The sequence below is a fragment of the Ovis canadensis genome, chromosome 21 (assembly GCF_042477335.2).
Source record: "Ovis canadensis isolate MfBH-ARS-UI-01 breed Bighorn chromosome 21, ARS-UI_OviCan_v2, whole genome shotgun sequence".
Lineage (NCBI taxonomy): Eukaryota > Metazoa > Chordata > Mammalia > Artiodactyla > Bovidae > Ovis > Ovis canadensis.
Genome location: NC_091265.1, coordinates 28,274,666 through 28,296,923, shown reverse-complemented (window position 1 = coordinate 28,296,923; position 22,258 = coordinate 28,274,666). Strand labels below are relative to the sequence as shown.

The 22,258-nt window shown below is 41.8% G+C and overlaps 1 protein-coding gene and 1 long non-coding RNA gene across 14 annotated transcripts in view; one reads left to right on the top strand and one right to left on the bottom strand.

Moving 5' to 3' along the window:
• Window positions 1–738: 738 nt before the first annotated feature.
• LOC138426390 (uncharacterized) lies at window positions 739–4,313 on the bottom strand. Its single transcript, XR_011251634.1, has 3 exons — window positions 4,133–4,313; window positions 2,382–2,780; window positions 739–956 (listed from the first exon to the last, which is right to left on the bottom strand). It is a non-coding gene; the product is annotated as an uncharacterized lncRNA (long non-coding RNA).
• Window positions 2,884–22,258, top strand: part of ANKRD42 (ankyrin repeat domain 42) — a 57,939-nt gene continuing 38,564 nt past the window's right edge. For 4 of the 13 annotated variants that reach the window (XR_011251632.1, XM_069564881.1, XM_069564877.1 and 1 more), the window contains exons 1-3: window positions 2,889–3,945; window positions 8,480–8,643; window positions 18,702–18,809. Coding sequence is in view for 11 of the 13 variants with exons in the window: in XM_069564881.1 (XP_069420982.1) it covers window positions 3,888–3,945; window positions 8,480–8,643; window positions 18,702–18,809 (330 nt within the window). In the remaining 2 variants the exon portion in view is untranslated. Of the gene's footprint in view, window positions 3,946–8,476; window positions 8,644–18,701; window positions 18,810–22,258 lie in introns of all 13 variants that reach the window. The other 9 variants (XM_069564880.1, XM_069564876.1, XR_011251631.1 and 6 more) reach the window with 7 other exon arrangements.

Sequence of the window (22,258 nt, the reverse complement as noted above, 5' to 3'; positions counted from 1 at the left end):
TTCTTGGCTCATATACTTCTTAAAAGTTTGCTTTATGTAAGAGTGCATGTTTTCCTGTGCTTCCTAATTTTATTTAGGAATATCTAAAAAATAAAAAATTGATACCAGACAAAAATAGTTTCTTTTCATATCTTATTCTATAAAGTAGCCACTGAGTTAACAATTTAGATCTTTACTAAACTTTGGAAAATTCTACAAAGTAATTATTAGAAATTAGATGAGATCACATACACATTGTTTTGCCTCCTTTTTCATTTACTGTCTTACAACTATTTTCATTTTGATTAATGCATGGAGAGCTGCATTTCTCCTCACGTAATATTTCATTATATGAATATAACATAATCTATCCAGCCATTCTTTCCCTGATGTATATTCAAGTTTCTAATTTACAAAGTACTGCAATGGCTACTCAATATCTGGGTCAGGAAGATCCCTTGGAGAAGGGAATGGCTCCCTACTCCAGTATTCTTGCCTGGAAAATTCCATGGGCAGAGGGGCCTGGCAGGCTATAGTCCACTGGGTCCTAAAGAGTTGGACAACACTGAGTGACTGAGCACACACGCAAATAATTCACTTCTGTTTTCAAAGTCCCTCATATCTGTAATATGTTCTCCTTGTTCCCGTTTTCTTTCCTTTTCTTCCTCAGATTTGCTATTTGTTCTTTTCAAACACCAGCTACTATTATGATCAATTTTATTTCATTAATTCCTGCTTTTATCTTTAATTCCTTTTAAGTTTATTTTGGGAGATTTTACTTTTTCTACTTCTCTGTTTATTTTCTTTCCTGATTTTTTCCACCAAATGTATATCCTTTAAGAGTGTGCTGCCTTATTCTCTCAGTGTGTTTATCCGTATGTGGCTACAAACACTGTATTAATCTGGAGTCAGTCATAGTGGGTTCTAACTCCCTATCACCTAGCTATGTGATCTTGGCCAAATCTTGGTTTCTTCGCCTGTAAAAATAGAAATAATAATACAGATTAAGTTTAAGACTATTTACCAATCATTTAGCATAAGAACTGCCCCATATTAATAACTCAATAGATGTCTGATAAGACAAAGGCCTCAGTTACTCCATTTACAAAAATGAGAGGACTAGGCTGACTAATCTCAAATTCCCTACCAACTGAAAAAACTTTTTTCTTTCTTTTTGGCTTCGCTGAGCAAGTAGGATCTTAGTCCCCCAACCAGGGTTCAAACTGGTACCCTCTGCAGGGGAAGCACAGAATCTTAACCACTGGACTGTTAGGGAAGTCCCTGAAAAATTTTATTTTCAATCTGCTAGTTCATTTACCAGACAATCAACCAAACATCAATTCACTCATTCACCCAAACAACAGTTAGAAAGCACTTCCCTTGAACTAGGTATTCTAGATGTTAGGAATACCATGATGAACTAACCATAGAGTTCCTACCTTCCAGGTCAGAGTCCCTAGCGGGTAGGAGTGAGCACCAACTGTTAAAAGGTAACTAATACAAGGTGATACTTGGTCTAATAAAGACTGTGAAATAAAGACTGTGGGAATTCAGAGACTTTGAGGAGTATGCACAGCAAAATCAAGACAGGTTGGATACCTCATGTGGGGACTCACTACTTACTAGCTGTGTGTGCTGTGCTGTGCTTAGTCTCTCATTGGGTCCCACTCTTTGCGACCCCATGGACTGTAGCCCGCTAGGCTCCTCTGTCCATGGGATTTTCCAGGCAAGCACACTGGAGTGGATTGCCATGCCCTCCTCCAGGGGATCTTCCCAACCAAGGGATCAAACCCAGGTCTCCCGCACTGCAGGCGGATTTTTTTACCGTCGGAGCCTGTGTACCCTCAAAAATTAACTTTGGCGTTAAACTTCTCTGTAGAAAGGAACAGTAATACTAACCTGGTAGGTTATATTAAACAACACATCATACGAACTCAACGAATGGAGGTTATTATTATTACAAGAGGCGATGAAAGGTAAAGAAAGGCATTTACTCTATTTCAAGAGAGGAAAGGCAGGGTTAGGGCAATTTCCCAATTGTGTTCACAAAACAAAACCTACGGCAAGGCAGCTAAGGATGGGGCGGCGGGGTGGGGGGGGGAGGGGCTAAAAAAATTTTTCTGTATTTTCAGATGCTAGCACAACACCTGACCTGTGTTTGCTATAAACACGAATGGAAGAACACACGTCAAGCAACTGGACTGCAGAGAAAGATCTGGGCCAAAATGTTCAAAGAAACCATTTTACAGTGAAACGAAATCTTGGGAGTCAGGAGATCTGGTGCAGTCTTTTGACTAACGACCTCTCTTTTCACATTGGCTTTGCAACTTACCTGCTGTATGGCCTTAACAAATTACTTATACCTCGAATCTCCTCATCTGTAAAACGGGGATAACACCTACCTTACAAAATTAGTGTGAGAGATAGTACCAAGCGATTATCAATGAGGCTGGCGGTGGGCACACTCAATAATGGGACAGCGCTGCAGCCGTTTAATTTCTCCATTAGGTCTTTTGTCCGTACTTATGACAGGGTAAGAATATATTTTCTCCAACGCTCCAACCGGCACCGAAAAAGGACACTAGGTTTCCAGAGGATGTAAGGCCCCGCCCGGTTCGCGGCACAAACTCGGGCCACGGACGCCGACTGCAGTCCAGGAGCCTCTCCACCTGCGTCGCCGAGCCCTGGTGGGCGCAACCGATGCCAGGCCGTTATAGAGACGGAGCCGAGACAGGCTGGACGTGAGGCCGAGCGCCATTTCACCGAAACCCGTTCCACACCACCATGTCTAGAGGGGACGCCTCGAAAAAAATAAAGAGTACTTAAAAAAAAGAAAGAAAGAAAAAAAAAAAAAGGGCAAGGAAGTCGGAAGTGACGCACAGCAGCGAGGAACCGGAAATGACCGCACCACGCCGGAAGTTTACCCGTTTCCAGGGCGCCGGCTCCCCCCGCCCCCAGCTCCAACCAGGTAGCTGGTGGTCGGGACGCTGGAAAGCGACTCGGTGGAGCGGGTGCTCGCCGACGGCGGCCGCCGCCACAGTGAGTCGCGCGGAGTAGCAACCGAAGACGGCGGCCGCCGCACCAGCCAGCGCGTGTGGAGGATAAATGGCCGGCACGGTCGTCGCGGTGATCCGTCCAGGGAAAGAGTGAGCGAGGGCCAAGGCTCTCGTCTTAGCGAAGACAGACAAAGAATCCGCGAGGAGAGCGATCGCCGCTGCCGGGTACCGACGGGAAGAGGAAGTGAAGACGTCGGCTTCTCCCGCGATGACTCGAGAAGGGTCAGCGAAGACCTGGACCACGGCCGCAGCGTCTCTGAAGAGAGAGTCAGGGGAGACTGCGGCCACCGTCCCGGCAACTCTTGGGAGAGACTGAGGGGAGGCCTCAGCAGCGACGCGAGCTTCAGTGAAGTCGGAAGCCACCCGACTAGTGACTCGGGATCCATCAGAGACGACCGTGGCCTCCGCCTCAGCGGGACTTGGGACGAAGTCCGGGAGGTTCGGGGCCCCCGAGCCAGCGACTCGGGCGAGAGGGGCAGTGACGACCGCCGCCGCCGCCGCCGCCGCCGCCTCAGTGGCTCTTGGGAGGGCGCGAGTGTGGATGGCGGCCGCAGCCTCAGCAGTTCCTGGGAGGCGGTGAGTGAAGACCGCGGCTACTTGGCCAGCGACTCCTCCGCGGTGAGCGTCAGCGAAGACGCCAGCCGCCGCCGCTTCTGGGAGAGGGAAAGTGAGGGCGAAGGTTCCCGCTGCCGGGCCTCCTGGGGGAGGACGACGGAGGACGGCGGCCCCGGGCCTAGCGACGACGAGGGAGACAGCCGCTGCTGCAGTGGCTCGTGGGTGACAGCGAGCGAAGACCGCCGCAGCAGCGGGGGCCTGGACTCGACCCCGCCCCGGAGTCCGAGTCGCCGCACCATGCCCGGGGTGTCCGATTCGGGCCCGTCCACCTCCTCCACGGAGTCTGCGACCCCGAGTGAGTCGGACCGCTTCGCTGGCCCTTGTCTCTGCCACACTCCACTTTTCTCACTCCAGCCTCTTCTTGGCATTTCCCTTTCTCACCTGTCACTCATCTCTTTCCCCTTAATTGACCTATTTACAGTGGGTCCCAAAGCTCATCTGGTCATCTGGCCCCCATCTTTCCTCGTTTCAGCTTTCCTTACCTTTTTTTTTTCTGGCTCCCATCTGCGCCCATTCCTGAGACTTCGTTCCTGTTGCTGCTAAGTCGCTTCAGTCGTGTCCGACTCTGTGCGACCCCGTAGACGGCAGCCCACCAGGCTCCCCCGTCCCTGGGATTCTCCAGGCAAGAACACTGGAGTGGGTTGCCATTTCCTTCTCCAATGCATGAAAGTGAAAAGTGAAAGTGAAGTCGCTCAGTTGTGTCTGACCCTCAGCGACCCCATGGACTGCAGCCTAAAAGGCTCCTCCATCCATGGGATTTTCCAGGCAAGAGTACTGGAGTGGGGTGCCATTGCCTTTCCTAGGTGATAGCAATTCTTGTTAACATTTATGGACCCTTTTAAGTTCTTGGCGTCTCTGCGGCATTTGACTCTGTAAATAGTATTTGTTTGTTGTTGTTTAGTCACTAAGTTGTGTCCAGCTCTTTGCTACCCCATGGACTGTAGCCTGCCAGGCTCCTCTGCCCATGGGATTTCCCAGGACTCTGGAGTTGGTAGTCATTTCCTTCTCCAGGGGATCTTCCCGAAGCAGATTATTGAACTCGAGTCTCCTGCCTTGGCCAGGCGGGTTCTTTATCTCTGAGCCACCATAGAAGCCCTGGAGATATTAGACTCACCTAATTTTCTTCTTTCCACTTTCCCAACTCTCCCTGTCTGTCTAGCTAGCTAGCTATCCACCCATCCATCCATCCATCCTGGCTTTTCTTCTATCCTCTCCATAAATGTTGCTTTTTTTTTTTTCCTCTTGGATAGTGCCATCACTGATGCTTTTTGCCTTGTTAAGTACTATGACTTCAACCCTACTGAGGACCTCCGAATCTGTTATTCAGTCATCCAGTAAATATTTATTGTCTACTGTGTGCTTTTTCTTAAGGATATGTGAGCAAAGAAGACAAACGCATTCCTTCCTCCTAGTGGGGAAGATAAATACTGAGCAAGTAATTACTAGCGTAATGAGTTATAAGGAAGAATAGAGGGCCCCTGCCTTCAGTGTAGGGTAAGGTTGGGGATCAGAGAAAGCTGCCTACTACTGAGACACAGCTAACTGTGAGAGCTCAGCTCCAGACCTCTCCTTGGAGCTGCAGACTTACATGTACAGCTCCCCTTGTGGAGCTCTTCCTTGGGCACCTCAAGATCAACACATTCAAAATATGATTTTGTACCATTATGTCCTCTCTGTCCTTTAGTGTTGGTTGTTTCAGTGGCACTGTACCGCTTGTGTAACTTAGTCATACACTTTGGAGTTGTCCTGTTATTCTTCCCTTATTTCACACACCAAATCCCTCCAAGTTCATTTCATCCTGTTTGCATAATATATGTTGAATCTGTTTCCTCTTCTGTTCCTACTGCCATTCTCTTAGTTGAGGGTCTCAACCGCTCTGGTGGAGACTCCTGTAGATATCTTCCTATATGGTCTCCGTGAGTCTCTTCTCTTGCCCTTTTGCTCCCCAGTCCATTAATTCCCCTCACTGCAGCCAGCGTTACACATCTGATCATTCTTAGTCCTCTACTTAAAATCCTTTAATGACTCCCTGCTGTCTGTTCAGCTCTAACAAGTTCCAGCACAGCCTGCCTCTTGTCTAATTCTGGCCTCTTTTCCTTTCAACCTTATGCTTCCACAGTAGGGTGGGTATTTTTATAGTTTCTTGAACTGTCCAGGATGCCTTTCCCTGCATGCATTTCACCTCGCAAAGTCCTGCTAACCCTTGAAGATTCATCGCAGGTGTTACCTTTTCTAGGAACCCTTTTCTGCTCTCCTTCCCTCCTATCCTAGCTGAGTTAGAAGTCTTCTGCTTCCGTAAGTTCTTAGGAATATTTCTGTCGTTGCTCTTAACTACATTGTTTTGTAATTTGTATTTGTATATCTCTGTGAGTTCCTTGAGGATAGAGACCATGTCTTTTTAATCTTTTTATACTTATGATAGATGCCAGGTTAATGTTGAGTGGGTGGGTGAGTGGATGAATGAATAAACTGGAATGGCATGTGGTGAGAAAAAAGGTTGTGAAATTAGATGGAGGCAAGTTATGGGAGGGCTTCCCAAGTGGTGCTAGTGGTAAAGAACCTACCTGCCAATCCAGGAGACATGATGAGATGCAGGCTGGATCCCTGAGATGCAGGAAGATCCCCTGCAGGAGGGCATGAAAACCTGCTCCAGTATTCTTGCCTGGATAATCCCGTGGACAGAGGAGCCTGGAGGGCTGCAACCATAGAGCCACAAAGTCAGACACAACTGAAGCGACTTAGCACGCAGCAAGTTATGGGAGGGCATAGACCGTCGTACTGAGAGCCTCTAGATGAGCGCTGGATAACCAGAAGCAGTTTGGAGTGTGGAGGCATGCAGTGATCAGGATAGTGTCCTTGCATACGATGGATTAGAGTGTTCCTGTATAAAATGGATTAAAATGGGTAGAATGTCATTTGTAGATCTTGCAGAACTTGTTTAAAGGAGAATAATGGAGATTTTGCTGGTGATCCAGTGGTTAAGGCACTGCACTTTCACTGCAGGGGGCATGAATTTAGTCCCTGATCAGGCTGGTGGGCTGCAGTCCATGGGGCTGCTAAGAGCCAGACAGAACTGAGCGACTTCACTTTCACTTTTCACTTTCATGCATTGGAGAAGGAAATGGCAACCCACTCCAGTGTTCTTGCCCGGAGAATCCCAGGGATGGGGGAGCCTGGTAGGCTGCCGTCTACGGGGTCGCACAGAGTCGGACACGACTGAAGCAACTTAGCAGCAGCAGCAGGGAACTAAGGCCCCACTGCTTATCTGGAGAACCAAACACAAACCTTTATGCCAAAGTTTAAAAGAAATAAATGAAGGAGAATAATGAAGGTCTGACTTAGGGGGATTAACATCATTAAACATCAAGTAGTTTGGTTTTTTGTGGGGTGCTTCCTTATTCCCTTGCCCGGATACATATATCTGAGTTGTTCTTCAGAGACTTGCTCCACTGTTTCCTCCTCTTCCTCCTTTATTTTACCTGTACTCTTACAATGTTACTGTCAGGTTTTTTGTTGTGTCGAATTTATCCCAATAGTTTTAAAAGCATCTGTGGAAAAAAAAAGTCTAAAATCCATGTCTGTTCATTGTATTATCATAGTGCCTGGCATATGGTAGAGGCTCTGAAAGGATTTTTGAGTAAAATGCATAGCATTTTGCTAACAGTGGGTGTAAGAAATGATTTCAGCTGTCAACTGATTTGAACTGTTTACTTCCTTCTCCAACTACTGTCTGTTCATGCTTAGATACTTTCGGTGCTTCTGGTTCACAACGCACGTTAAGATATTTCACGGGACAGTAAGGCTGACAATGCAGTCTTGATGTTTGGAACACGAAATTATAAAATATGACACTTCATGTATGAAGTAAAAGTTGTGACTTACCATCCCTTTCTTAGTGTAGGATATATGAGAAATATGAAAAACATTGATAAGATGTATCTGCCTATGTGAGATAAGGTTCTGGTTAAGTCTTTTCCACTGGAGAGTAGGCCTTTGTTACAGAGAATAGTTGGGCAGATTTCTAAATGGTCACTTCTCTCTTCCCTCTACCAAAGACATGAAGCGATTTTTTTTTTTTTTTTGGTTTTTCACGGTGATAGCCTGGTGGAGTTTTGAAGGTAAAATGTATGAAAATGAGGAGGCCTCGTAAGACTGTGGCCCTGAGGAGTTTCTCACTCTTAGGCTAGTACATACCCGGCCCCCAACAGTTTGTCAAAATTACCACTTGAGTGCTTCTGGAAGTTTATGGTTCCAGTGGCTTCTGCTCCAGGTGAGCTGAACTTGACCACATTTCTCTTGACCTGTCTCTCCAAATTCAGGGTGGCTGTTTGCCCTGAGACCGGAATTCTGATGAGTCTAAGAAAAGTTGATTTTCAGTTTGTTCAGCTTTTTTCCTGTATGAATGTAGGTGATGACTTCTGTGCTCTTTACATATTAGAGCTGAAAATGAAGTCTGATTAAGATGTTATTCATGAGTGTCTTTGTAGTAAATTATTTGGAAAGCCAAAGTGACTTTGTACTTTCGGTTCAATTGTTGCTTTAGTCTTTTTTTATCTTAAATTTATTTTTTAATTGGAGGATAATTGCTTTACAATGTTGTGCTGGTTTCTGCTGTACAACAATGGGAATGAGTCATACTTCTATTTATGTATATACCTCTTAAACCTCCCTCCCGGCTTCAGGTCGGCACAAAATGCCGAGCTGGGTTCCCTGTGTTATAGAGCAGTTTTCCACTAGTTACCTGCTTTACACGTGATAGATTATATATGTCAGTGCCTAGGCTTTTTTTAGTTTTGCAGTATATTTTAAGCAATTTGGTTTTTCAGTAGGTGCCAGGAAGAAAGTGCATTTTGGCAGCATACACGATGCAGTGCGTGCTGGAGATGTAACGCAGCTTTCAGAAATCGTACGCCGTGGCGCCAGCATTAATGAAGTTGATACTCTCCATAAATTTACCCCTTTACATTGGGCAGCACATTCTGGCAGTTTGGAGGTAAGAAACTATAAATTATTAAACTGTGTAAGTTTGGAGCTGTTGGCAGCTTTGTAAATTTAGCAAACAGGACTGAGGCCTTATGCTGGGCACCACAAATGTTTTTCTTTTTTAAAATTTTATTGAAGCATAGTTGATTTACAGTGTTAATTTCTGCTGCTTAGCAGAGTGATTCAGTTATACATATATACACAAATATTTTTCTTTTCAATTCACTGTAACATTTGGGTGTTCTGGTTAGCTTTGTAATAAATTGTATCCTAAAACTTAGTGGCATAAAATAACTATTTATTCTTAGGAGTGAATCAGGAATTTAGATGTCAGGGACACCTTTTCTCTGCCCTATGATGTTGGGGGCTCTAGCGAGAGGATTTAAAAGCTAGGGCTGGAATCTTCCAAAGGCTTGATCACACAGACATCTGGTGGTAGATGCTGGCTGTGGGCCCTGGCCATCTTGATTCCTCTCCACACAGGCCTCTCTGTGAGGTCGCCACATGTGGACTAGTTTGTGATTCCTCTCAGTGTGGTGGCTGGATTCCAAAAGCAGCATAGAAGGTGGCTTGCAGAGGATAACAATGCATGCATAGCTCTATCAGATCCTGATATTCTTGCTGTAGTTGCTTCAGATTTTGGACAGAGATGGAATCTCATAGACGCATTTTAAGCCCCTGAGTGCCCCTCCCAGGTGTCATTCCTCTTCTTCCAACTCCAGAGGTAACTGTTGCTCTGAAGTTGGTGTTTATTATTATCATCTATGTTTTATGCTGTTATTACATATGATTAGATCATGGTTTTAAATGACAAGTTTTATATGAAATGTCATATTATTTGGATCATTCTGCAGCTTGCTTTTTTTTGTATAACAATGTATTTTTGACTTAACAAGGTGGTTACATATATGTACTCTGCTGCTGCTGCTGAGACGCTTCAGTCGTGTCTGACTCTGTGCAACCCCATAGATAGCAGCCCACCAGGCTCCCCGGTCCCTGGGATTCTCCAGGCAAGAATACTGGAGTGGGTTGCCATGTCCTACTCCCTATATGTACTCTAGTTAATTTCTTTCAGCCATGTTGTAGTAGTCTATTCTTAGGTAAATATCAGAATGTATTCGTTTTTTGATTGATGGATATTTCATTGGCTTTAGTTTTTCAATAGTACAAGCAGTGCTTAGTGAATATTTTAATGCATAAATTCCTTTGTTTATTGATATATCTTATCGAAGTATAGGTGATTTGCAATGTATTCATTTCTGCTGTGCAGCAGTGATTCAGTTATGCTTATATATATACATTGTTTTTAATTTCTTTTCCATTATGGTTTATCACAGGATATTGAATATAGTTCCCTGTGCTACACAGCAGGACCTTGTTGTCTATCCATTCTAAATGTGATAGTTTGCGTCTGTTAGTCCCTAACTCCCAATCCTTCCCTCCGCCCCGCCCCCTCTTGGCAATGGTAAGTCTGTTCTCTATGGCTGTGAGTCTATTTCTGTTTCATGTGCTGTGTGCTTAGTCGCTCAGTCGTGTTCAACTCTTTGCAACCCCATGGACTGTAGCCCACCAGGCTCTTCTGTCCATGGGATTTTCCAGGCAAGAATAGTGGAGTGGGTTGCCATGTACTCCTCCAGGGAATCTCCCCAGCCCAGGGATGGAACCCAGGGCTCCTGCATTGCAGGCAAATTCTATTTCGTCGATAAGTTTATTTGTATGCACAACTTTTTATTCTTGGGCTGTGTACAAAGCCAACTGGAATTTTTCTCATGATTCTCACTATTATGTGTGGGGAGCTTATTTTAGCTATTACATTTCCCTGTTGCCTATGCATCTCCTGCCACACAGTCTGCTTTCTATGAATATGGAGTCTCTGTGTGATTTCCTGTTTGTTTGGGCTTTTCTGTTTCTTGGAACCAAATCTGGTCCAAAGAATCTCTCTCCACCAGTGTGTGTGCCCCACTTGAATTGGGGAGATTTCTCCTTTGCCTTTTAGTGGCTCCCTCTCACTTGGGAAGAATGTGCCTGGTGGATCTGTTTGTGCCTGCAGCCCTGAGTGGGGATTTTCTCTGCTGTTTCCTTCCACATCCCTGATTGATCTATACTTCGGCAGCTTTCCCATCTATTTTGTGGTTTCAGATGTCTCTTAGCTTCAATGATGGGATTTTCTTGCCTTTTTGTTAAAAATGATTTTGAAGAGAAGAGGAAATACTGATTTTAGTCTGCCAAATTAGTGGTTTTCTTTATGCCCTGCCAATGGACTTCTCTCTTCTATGTTACACTTTCTCCCTAGGCCATTTTTAGACTTCCTTGTCTCGATCTCTTCTGTATAATAATTCACAGAAATGTTTTCTCTCCAGAATTTGAATTCTGGTTTCTGCATACAGTGCTTATCAGCAGCTCATGCATACCTGACTGGCATCTCAAATTCAGTTGGTTTAAAACTAAACCGTTATTCTTTTCACTCCTTTTCTTAGCTTTCCAGGCTAATGTTCTTTGAATCATTATTGAGTTGTCTTAGGGTTTTACAGAAGCAAAACTCAGTATAAGCGTTTGTCTAGATGAAGTGCTTCACGGTGCATATTGATGTAGTGAAAACTGATCACGAGGTTTGTTGATTCTCTGAGAGTCTCTTTGACTCTCAGAATTGTCTTCTCCACCTTCATAGCCACTGCTTTAGAGCTACTTGATTTCCTTCTTTTTTGGCTCATCTACCTTTAGTTATAACTGACACGCAAGATTACTGCTCTAAAACAGAAGCAGTAAACCTTTCTTAAAGAAAGTGGAAGTGTGAAAATGTTAGTCACTCAGTAGTGTCCGACTCTTTGTGACTTCGTGGACTGTGGCCCACCAGGCTCTTCTGTCCATGGAATTCTCCAGACAAGAATACTGAAGTGAGTTGCCATTTCCTTCTCCAGAAAACCTTCCTTAAGTCCCTGTAGTGACTCTCTACTCTGTAGTATAAAGTTTGAGCTGTTTAATATAGTAGACTACCTCTTCAACCTCTACACCTGTCAGACTTGTTTTATGTTCCAGTGCAAGTGACTGTCGTTTCCCAAACTAGTCTACTGTTTCATATTATTGTAGACTGTGTATGAGCCATTTCATTTGCCTGGTCTCACCTCTTCCCAGTTGAAATCCAGCTCAAGTAGCACCTACTTGGCAAAGCCTTCTGTGTTTTTCCCCTCAGTATCATCCAACTAACAACTTTTCCCTCAATTTTATACACATTTGAAAAATTCTATTTATCATATGGAATTGTATTCTCTGTTGGATTTTGAACTCTTTGAAGGTACCATTTTTTCATTTGAGTTTTATTTATCTTTTTTTCCTCAGTATCTAGTATAGTGTCTGGCATATTGGAGTCACATTGTGGATTCCCAATAAATGTTTGTTGTATTGCTGAGTTTGTTGAATTAAATTTATATTTTTAGCGTCTAGCACAGTGTATAGCAACTGTTCAAGAAATGTTTGTTGAATTTTAACAGAATTAAATAAAAAAGTTTTGGTGCATTTCTTTGTTGCCATTTAAGGATCATCTCCTCCTTCTCTACTTCAGTGTTGCACTAATACCTTTACCTTCTGTTATCCTTTTTGAGATTTCTTAAGACTTGTGGGACTTATGTTGGTAGTATAAAATGACAACTAAATTAATAACTGGTGAAAACTGTGCTTTATTAGACTTCATTTTTTTTCTTCTATCAGATGAAATCAGCTTTTGAGCCCCTGTAGTTCAGTGCAGCTGCTCAGTTGTGTCCAACTCTTTGTGACTCCATGTACTGTAGCCCACCAGGCTTCCCTGTCCATCACCAACTCTCAGAGCTTGCTCAAACTCATGTCCATTAAGTTGCCATCCAACCATCTCATCCTCTGTCATCCCCTTCTCCTCCTGCCTTCAGTCTTTCCCAGCATCAGGGTCTTTTCAAATGAGTCAGCTCTTGACATCAGGTGGCCAAAGTATTGGAGTTTCAGCTTCAACATCAGTCCTTCCAATGAGTATTCAGGACTGATTTCCTTTAGGATGGACTGGTTGGATCTCCTTGCAGTCCAGGGGAGTCTCAAGAGTCTTCTCTAACACCACACTTCAAAAGCACAATTCTTCAGCACTCATCTTTCTTTAAAAGGTCCAACTTTCACATCCATACATGACTACTGGAAAACCATGGCCTTAACTAGATGGACCTTTGTAGGTAAAGTAATGTCTGCTTTTTGATGTGCTGTCTAGGTTGGTCATAGCTTTTCTTCCAAAGAGCAGGCCTCTTTTAATTTCATGGCTGCAGTCACCATTTGCAGTGATTTTGGAGCCCAAGAAAATAAAGCCTATCACTGTTTCCACTGTTTCCCCATCTATTTGCCGTGAAGTGATGGGACTGGATGCCATGATCTTAAGTTTTTGAATGTTGAGTTTTAAGCCAACTTTTTCACTCTCCTCTTTCACTTTTATCAAGAGGCTCTTTACTTCCTTTTCACTTTCTGCCATAAAGTAAACTTTTAGTTCAGATATATTTTGCCCCTTCAGAATTTTCTTTTTTTAAAAAAGTTCTCTTTTTTTTTTCTATTTGATGAATCATTGTTGTTATCATCCTTTAATTTATTAAACATAAATTCTTTAAAAAATTTATTTTCATTCTCTGAAGCTATTTATTACAGCTTTGAAGACTAAGTTGAGCATCTGTATCCTCTCAGAGAAAGTTTCTATTTACTTCATTTTCCTGTGTATATACTACACATTCTTGTTTTTTAATTAGATCCCATTTGTTTGTTTTTGCTTTTATTTCTGTTCCCTTGGGAGACTGACCTAAGATAAAACACTGGTACCATTGATGTCATGGAATGTTTTTCCTGTGTTCTCTTGCGGCAGTTTTATGGTGTCATATCTTATTTTTTTTAAGTCATTAAGCCATTTTGAGTTTATTTTTGTATATGGTGTGAGAGCGTGTTCTAACTTCATTGATTTAATGAGGCTGTCAAACTTTCAACATCACTTGTTGAAGAGATTGCCTTTTCCTCATTGCACGTTCTGGTGGACATTTAAGGTTGTATATTGCAATGCCTCTGGGTTCAGATTCTACTTCCTGTATCCCTCTTCCCTGGGGTGCTTGTTCTGTGTTTGTATGTTGGTTTGCTTGGACTAATTTTGTGGAATCTGTTTCCCTCACAGTGTGTGTCCACTGTTCTTTTTTTTTTTTTTAATTCTTTTATTTTTAAATATTTATTTATTTAGTTTGGATGCATGGCGTGAGAGATCTTAATAAGTAGTTTTCCAGCTGGAGATTGAATTTGTGCTCCCTGCAGTGAAAGAGCTGAGTCCTAACCAGTGGATCACCAGGAATTTCCCTCTTATTTTTAATCTTTAAGTCTGGCTTCATAGGGGTCACCCCTGGGACAGCATAGCTTAGTGGTCAGCCAGTGATTAATCAGAGGTTGCACTTAAATACCTTGAGCCACAAAGGTGACCACCTTGCTAATGATTCTGTGTATGGCTTGTGGAGTGTCTTCAAAGTCCAAGCAGTTTACAAGTCAGCTTGCCTTTTTTTTTTTCCCATGTATTTTCAGGCCTTAGCCATGAATGTCCAGCCAGCTTGGGACTTCTTCAATCTTTCCTGGCTATGAACGATGTTGTACATATACCCAACTTTTTAGGCCAGAAAGGATAAGTGGAATCTTAGCAAGGCCTTTGAATGTTGAGTTTTAAGCCAGCTTTTTCACTCTCCTCTTTCACTTTCATCAACATTCAAAATCTTAGCAACTTAGGTTGTCTCACTTCTTGAAATTTTCTGTTAATTTTCTAGGAGGATTTTAGTTTTGTGTTTGCCCCAACCAGTGTCATGACTGGTTCTGATGTTGGCTTTCCTAGATTGTTGCCACTGAGGAGTAGATTTGTTTTTAAAATGTACCTGGGCAGGGGCCTCTCAGTCTCTTTAGCAGGGCAGTGGAGCTGTCCACCTGGGTAGAACTCCTGTGTCATGAAGCTGGGGCTAAGGATGCTTGTAGTCCCAGGCTAATATGCCACAGGCTCCTCCTGTTTTTAGAATCAGCAGATATTTCTTGATACATGCTTCTCATTTCATTATATGCCTTGCAGAGTCTTTAAATTTTTTTTTTTGGCCATGGCTGCTTGCCATGCAGAATCTTAGTTCCCCAACTAGGGATCCAATTCATGTCCACTACAGTGGAAGTGCAGAGTCCTAACCACTCAGCTGCCAAATGGTTGTTTTTGACAGTTTTGTCGAGCTTTGTCATTTGTTTCTTGGGGAGAATTTACTAAGCTCCTCCCTTAGTCATTTCTGAAGTCCTGCTGATTGGTCAGTTGATTATTGACAGAGATGCAAATATAGTCCAGTGGAAAACAGTATTTTTATTAAATGGTATTGGCACAACTGGACAGTCGTATGTAAGAAAGTGAACCTTAATTCATACTTGGTACTATATATGAAAATGTACTGAAAACAGATCGTAAACAAATGTGACACTTAACCTTAATAAAACTTTTAGATGAAAACATAGGAAATATTTGCAAATCATAAATATGACTAAGAACTTGTAGCCAAATGTATGATTCTCACAATTCAGTAGTAAAATAAAAAACCCAATTAAAAATGGGCAAATGGTTTCAGTAGACACTTTCTCAAAGAGTATATATGACTGGTAATAAGCACATGAAAAAAGTGTTCAATATCATTAGCCAGTAGGAAAATGCTAATTAAAACCACAGTTAGATGCCACTGCCGTCTGTGGGGTCTCACAGAGTCGGACACGACTGAAGCGACCTAGCAGCAGCAGCAGCAGCGCACCTATTAGAATGGCAAAACAAAAAGAAAAACATAACCCAGAAAAATGATAATACCAAATATGGACAAGGATATGGAGCAACGAGAAGTCTCGTACACTACTGGTAGAAGTGTAAGCTGATACAGCCACTTTGGAGAACAGTTTGGCAGTTTCTTGTAAAGTGAAACAAATACTTTTCTGTGTCCTAGCAATCTCACTTGTACATATTTACCCAGGATAGAGACCTTGTACATGAATGTTTACAGTGGTTTTATTCTGCACTAGCTATGCAGTGTTAGCATACACTCCATAAATATTTGTTGAGTAAAAATGGATGACTTACTGTGATTATTAGTGAGGTTGAGCACCTCCCTCATATTTTATCAGCCATTAATCTCCATGATAGACAGATGATACCTAAGTTACTACCCTTTCCAAGAAATGATATAATGACTGATGTGACAGTGTATCTGAATGACACAAGAAAGAAACTTCTTGAAGGTGGATGACAAAGTTGAAAATATAAAGACAGTGACACCGTGTGTGGCACAGACCTCTAGTACTGTATTTGTTGAGACTTAAGTTAATTTTAAAAGATCTTAAGACCTATTTGGCTCCCTCCCTTTGTTTAATATGCTACTTATTTTCTTTTGTTATTCAGTTACTAACTCATGTCTGACTCTTTGTGATCTCATCAACTGCAGCAAGCCAGGCTTCCCTGTCCTTCATTATCTCCTAGAGTTTGCTCACATTCATGTCCATTGAATTGGTGATGCTGTCTAACCATCTCATCCTCTGTTGTCCCCTTCTCCTGCCTTCAGTCTTTCCCAGCATCAGGGTCTTTTCAAATGAGTCAGCTCTTGACCTCAGGTGGCCAAAGTATTGGAGTTTCAGCTTCAGCATCAGTCTTTCCAATGAATATTCAGGACTGATTTCCTTTAGGATGGACTGGTTAGATCTCCTTGCAGTCCAAGGGACTCTGAGGAGTCTTCTCCAACACCACAGTTTGAAAGCATCAGTTCTTTGGCACTCAGCTTTATAGTCCAACTCTCACATCCATACATGACTACTGGAAAAACCATAGCTTTGACTAGACAGCCCTTTGCTGGCAAAGTAATGTCTCTGCTTTTTAATAAGCTGCCTAGGTTGGTCATAACTTTTCTTCCAAGGAGCAAGCATCTTTTAATTTTGTGGCTGCAGTCCTCATCCACAGTGATTTTGGAGCCCAAGAAAATAAAGTCAGCCACTGTTTCCCCATCTATTTGCCATGAAGTGATGGGACCAGATGCCATGATCTTCGTTTTCTGAATGTTGAGCTTTAAGCCAACTCTTTTACTCTCCTCTTTCACTTTCATCAAGAGGCTCTTTAGTTCTTCTTCTGCTGTAAGGTGTCATCTGCATATCTGAGGTTATTGATATTTCTCCCGGCAATCTTGATTCCAGCTTTTGCTTCCTCCAGCCCAGCATTTCTCATGATGTACTCTGCATAGAAGTTAAAGAAGCAGGGTGACAATATACAGCATTGACGTACTCCTTTCCTGATTTGGAACCAGTCTGTTGTTCCATGTCCATTTCTAACTGTTGCTTCCTGACCTGCTTACACATTTCTCAAGAGGCAGGTCAGGTGGTCTGGTATTTCCATATCTTTCAGAATTTTCCAGTTTGTTGTGATCCACACAGTCAAAGGCTTGGGCATAGTTAATAAAGTAGAAGTAGATGTTTTTGTGGAACTTTCTTGCTTTTTTGATGATCCAACGGATGTTGGCAATTTGATCTCTGGTTCCTCTGCCTTTTCTAAATCCAGCTTGTACATCTGGAGTTTTCTGTTCCCTACTGCTGAAGCCTATTGTGAAGGATTTTAAGCTACTAGCACATGAAATGGAGAAGGCAATGGCACCCCACTCCAGTACTCTTGCCTGGAAAATCCTATGGACGGAGGAGCCTGGTAGGCTGCAGACCATGGGGTCACTAAGAGTCAGATACGACTGAGCGACTTCCCTTTCACTTTTCACTTTCATGCATTGGAGAAGGAAATGGCAACCCACTCCAGTGTTCTTGCCTGGAGAATCCCAGGGATGGGGGAGCCTGGTGGGTTGCTGTCTATGGGGTCGCACAGAGTCAGACATGACTGAAGTGACTTAGCAGTAGCAACAGCACATGAAAGGAGCTCAATTTTTGTACAGTAGTTTGAACATTCTTTGGCATTGCCCTTCTTTGGGATTAGAATGACAACTAACCTTTCCCAGTCCTAGGGCCACTGCTGAGTTTTCCAAATGTGCTGATATATTGAATGCAGCACTTCACCAGCATCATCTTTAGCATTTGAAATAGCTCAGCTGAGATTCCATCACATCCACTAGCTGTGTTTGTAATGTTGCTTCCTAAGACCCACTTGACTTCGCACTCCAGGATATCTGGGTCTAAGTGAGTAACTACACTATTGTGGTTTTTGGGTTTAAGGCGTGTTTTGTAGTTCTGTGTATTCTTGCCACCTATTCTTAATATCTTCTACTTCTGTTAGGTCCTTATCATTTCTGTCCTTTATCATGCCTATCTTTGCATGAAATGCTTCCTTGATAGCTCCAGTTTTCTTGAAGAGATCTCTAATCTTCTCCATTCTATTGTTTTCCTCTCTTTCTTTGCATTGTTCGTTTAAGAAGGCCTTCTTATCTCTCCTTACTATTTTCTGCAACTCTGCATTCAGTTGGATATATCTTTCCCTTTCTCCCTTGCCTGTCACTTTCTCTTCTTTTTTCAGCTGTTTGTAAACCCTTCGTAGACAATCACTTTGCTTTCTTGCATTTCTATTTCTTTTGGATGGTTTTTTGTCACTGCCTTCTCAGAATAACAGTGTTTGCTCTGATACAGAATTTTCTGGACCCATTTCGAAACCTATGGCAGAGGTTGTAAATTGGCAGCTGTTGAATGAATTTAACCACAGATATGTTTTGTTTGGCTTGTAAAGTATTGGTCAAACATAAGATTTGGACCAGCGTTTCATTCAGTGCAAAAACTGACTGGGATAGAGTAGCATTTCACCTTATGGACAAGGAAGGTGGTCTCCAGTTTTCCCCATCTCCTACCACTCCGTATTGTTTACCCCACCATAAGGCCAAATGTGGGCTACCATATCATTGTGATTGTGCTTTTGTTTTCCTTCTACCTGCGCCCTCACTCACTTGTGATGCTTCTCAGGCTGTAGTATTTTATGATGGTAGACTAACTTGAACGATATAAAAATCTTAAATGCCTGCTAAAATGGTTAACATGGTTAACATGGTTGTTTTCTTAATGTAGTGTCTTCATTGGCTCCTCTGGCATGGAGCTGATGTCTCCCAAGTAACTGCGAGAGGCTGGACAGCAGCTCACATATCTGCTATTAGGGGACAGGATGCTTGCATGCAGGTAATAATAACTTGGTCACTTTTTCTGTTTTTCTTATAATTTTGTTTATTTATTTATGGCTGTTGTGGGTCTTCATTGCTGTATGTGCTTTTCTCTCGTGGTGAGTAGGGGCTACTCTGGTTGCTGCGTGCAGACTTCTCATTGACGTGGCCTCTCTTGTTGGGGGGCACAGGCTCTAGGGTGCCCAGGCTTCGGCAGTTGGGGCTCCCAGGCTCTAGAGCACAGGCTTAGTAGTTGTGGCTCATGGGCTTAGTTGCTCCATGACACGTGGGATCTTCCTGGATCAGAGATCGAACCCATGTCTCCTGCATTGGCAGGCAGATTCTTTACCACTGAGCCACCAGGGAAACCCTTGGTTGCTTTTTTAAAAAGTAATTGCTTTAGAAATTACTTCCCTAGTGGCTCAGTGGTAAAGAATCCACCGGCTAATGTAGGATATGCAGGTTCAATCCCTGGGTTAAGATAATCTTCTGGAGAAGGAAATAGCAGCCCACTCCAGTGTTCTTACCTGGGAAATTCCATGGACAGAGGAGCCTGGCGGACTATAGTTCATGGGGTAAAAGAGTCTGACAGGACTGAGCAATTAAACAACAACAAAACAAATCACTCAAACAGATTGTGTAAGATCCAAAATTATTTTATCTGTAAAGTAGTTGGCTATCTGTTTGGGTTGTTTTAAGGGCTGTTACAGTCATGTCCAGATGATCATGTCTAAAATTCCTCATTTAATGTATTTCCTCAGCTAGAGTTACACATTAATATGTGTCAGGATCTAGTTTATTGGAGTAAGTAGATTGAATAAATGTAGTGAAATGGATTGAAATTTGGAGGAATACAAAATCTTATAAGCAAACAGTCCCTAACTGTAAGAAGCCTGAGATTCTATTTGCAGTGACAGGACCTTTACTCAATGAGTTACAAAACAGTACACGTCATAGTGTTTGAGTAAGATTCTCACGAAAGTACAGATGAGAAGAGCTGTAGAACTTGAGATAGAGGAATCATAAATGGAGGGAATGAAACTTCCAAATGAAACTAATCCTAAAAGATTGGGTTAATTTTAAGAAGATAAGTTGTGAAGAAGCATTATAGGTAGGGAATGTGAAAAGAAAAATAGTGATTAAATTTATCAAACACTTTTTGTCAATCACAGTTTCCCTTGCATCACTTAATTTAATACAATGGTGGTTTGAGTTTCCTTTCATGTAGATTAGGAAACAGATTCAGGGTTAAGTATGTTGTGTATGTTAGTGAAAAAGCCAAAGTTTGAATTCAGACTTTGTCCTATTAATATCTATGCTATAATTCTGTGTGAAATCTTTGAATTGGAAAAGTGTGGTGTGTTCAAGGAATATACTGTTGTATGAGTTTGACTGAGTGTAGATGGTTTGTTATGTGAACTGTTCTGAACTAAGTTTAGATAAGCCAGATTTGTAAAATGTCTTAGTAATAGAATAAAGATTCATTTGTATAGGAAAGAGACTTTTATATGTGTGTGTGTGTGTATATATATATATATATATATATATATACATATATATTTGGACATATACACACATGCACATGAATATTAACAGGGAAATGTGGTAATGAAAACAGTATTTTAGGAAGTTATTTTAGCAAGATGCATCCAGGATTATCTAGAATGAATAGAGTTTGGAAGTAAGAAAATCAGAGACTTTGGTATAATCACTAACCATAGAGAATAAGATTAGTTGGTTGCAATGAGAAACAAATAAAATGATTTAAAACATCTTACAAAGCAAGCACTGACAAAGTATAGTGAGACTGTAAGGTTTTGAGTCAGAATGATGGATAATTATGGCGCTATAGATATGGCACTATCTGAAAGGCAGGGGAGATTTGGGAGGAAGGATGTTGAGTTCAATTTGGCCCATGTTGAGTTTAAGGTGCCTGTCGGTCATTCAGGTACAGATGGTCCAGGCAGTTGAAAAGGGCACGGGAGAGCAAGATTTCAGGAGAAATAAAGCTAGAGAAGAGTGTCTGGAGAATTGAGAATTGAGTTTTGAAACATGTTACTAGTAGGGATAGAAGCAAGTAGTGAAATGAGTAAAGAATTCAGAGGACAAAGACAGAGAGCCAGGATGCATTGACTGCAAGTGAAGGAAGAAGCTGAAGAAGTCAGGTAGTGTATCAGTTACAGAATAAAACTAAGAGGAACAACACTTAAGGAAATGCCATTGAGTTTGAGAACTCTATAGTGGGAGGTCGGCTATATTTCTGGAATGACAGAGATAGCATGCAGTTTGTAGGTGGACTTTACATTCAGGCATGGAGGTATTTAATTTGAAAAGTAGGCAATGAAAGGAAAGTACAAATACAGTAGTAACTTAAGGGAGTATCAGGGTCAAATGAAGGTTTACTTGATGCTTGCCTTCCTCTAAGCACTAGTTTAAGCCATTCTCTCTGCCTTGTTTGTCCTTTTCTTCCTCAAAGTGATCTGTTCATTCTTAGAGCTTTTGTGATGCTTTTGGGTACTGTGCTGTGCATTTGTTACTTACCAAGGACTGCTTTTATAGTTGATTATCTTTGTCTCTACATATATCCTAATTCCCTAAGTTAGTACATCTTCATATTCTTTGTAGTGATGTAGTAAGCCCTTGGTATGTGTTTTGTGATGATTATTGACTAGTTTGTTAATGAGAGTCAGCCAAAATCACGGAAACTATTCTTCCTAAAACTCTTGGTAGGAATTATGACTAAGTAAACTTTAGCCAAGATACTGGTAAATATAGGCTGGTTAGAAAGAAAAAGGTCTGAGGGAGATAAAATTGAAAAATATTAGCTAATAATTTTTAAACTAATTACTCTGTATATTATATAGAGGGACATGTTGTGTATATTCTATAACCCATATATAGAAGCTGGGCCAAGTGTAAATTCATATGGAATCTCCTCAGATGCAGTTAGAAGTTTGATTTGGAGCTTAGAACTAGTCATTTTAATAGTGAAGTCCTTTTATTCTATTAAAACCCTATTAAAAGTTATTTAAAATAATAGATTAAATCTAAATAATAGATTAAAAATCTATTAAAAGTTAATAAAAGATTCTGCTTTTGGAATAGAGAAAGTTTAAATTTGTTTTATTAGCTTAGCATTAAATTATTAAAGTTGGTGGTTTTTAATCTGTGCTCATGAAAAGTTTGTTTTATGAATTATATGTACATACTCAAATCAAAATGTGAAATCGATTATGAGTGTTTCCTGCTGCTGCTGCTAAGTTGCTTCACTCGTGTCCCACTCTGTGCGACCCCATACATGGCAGCCCACCAGGCTCCGCCGTCCCGGGGATTCTCCAGGCAAGAACACTGTCTCTTAGGTAATTTAAAAAGGATTTCAAAAAAATAAAAAATAATAAAAAGGATTTCAAGCTTTTTCTTAGGACTTTCTAAGAATTCCTTAGACTTTGTGTGTAGCACACATGAAAA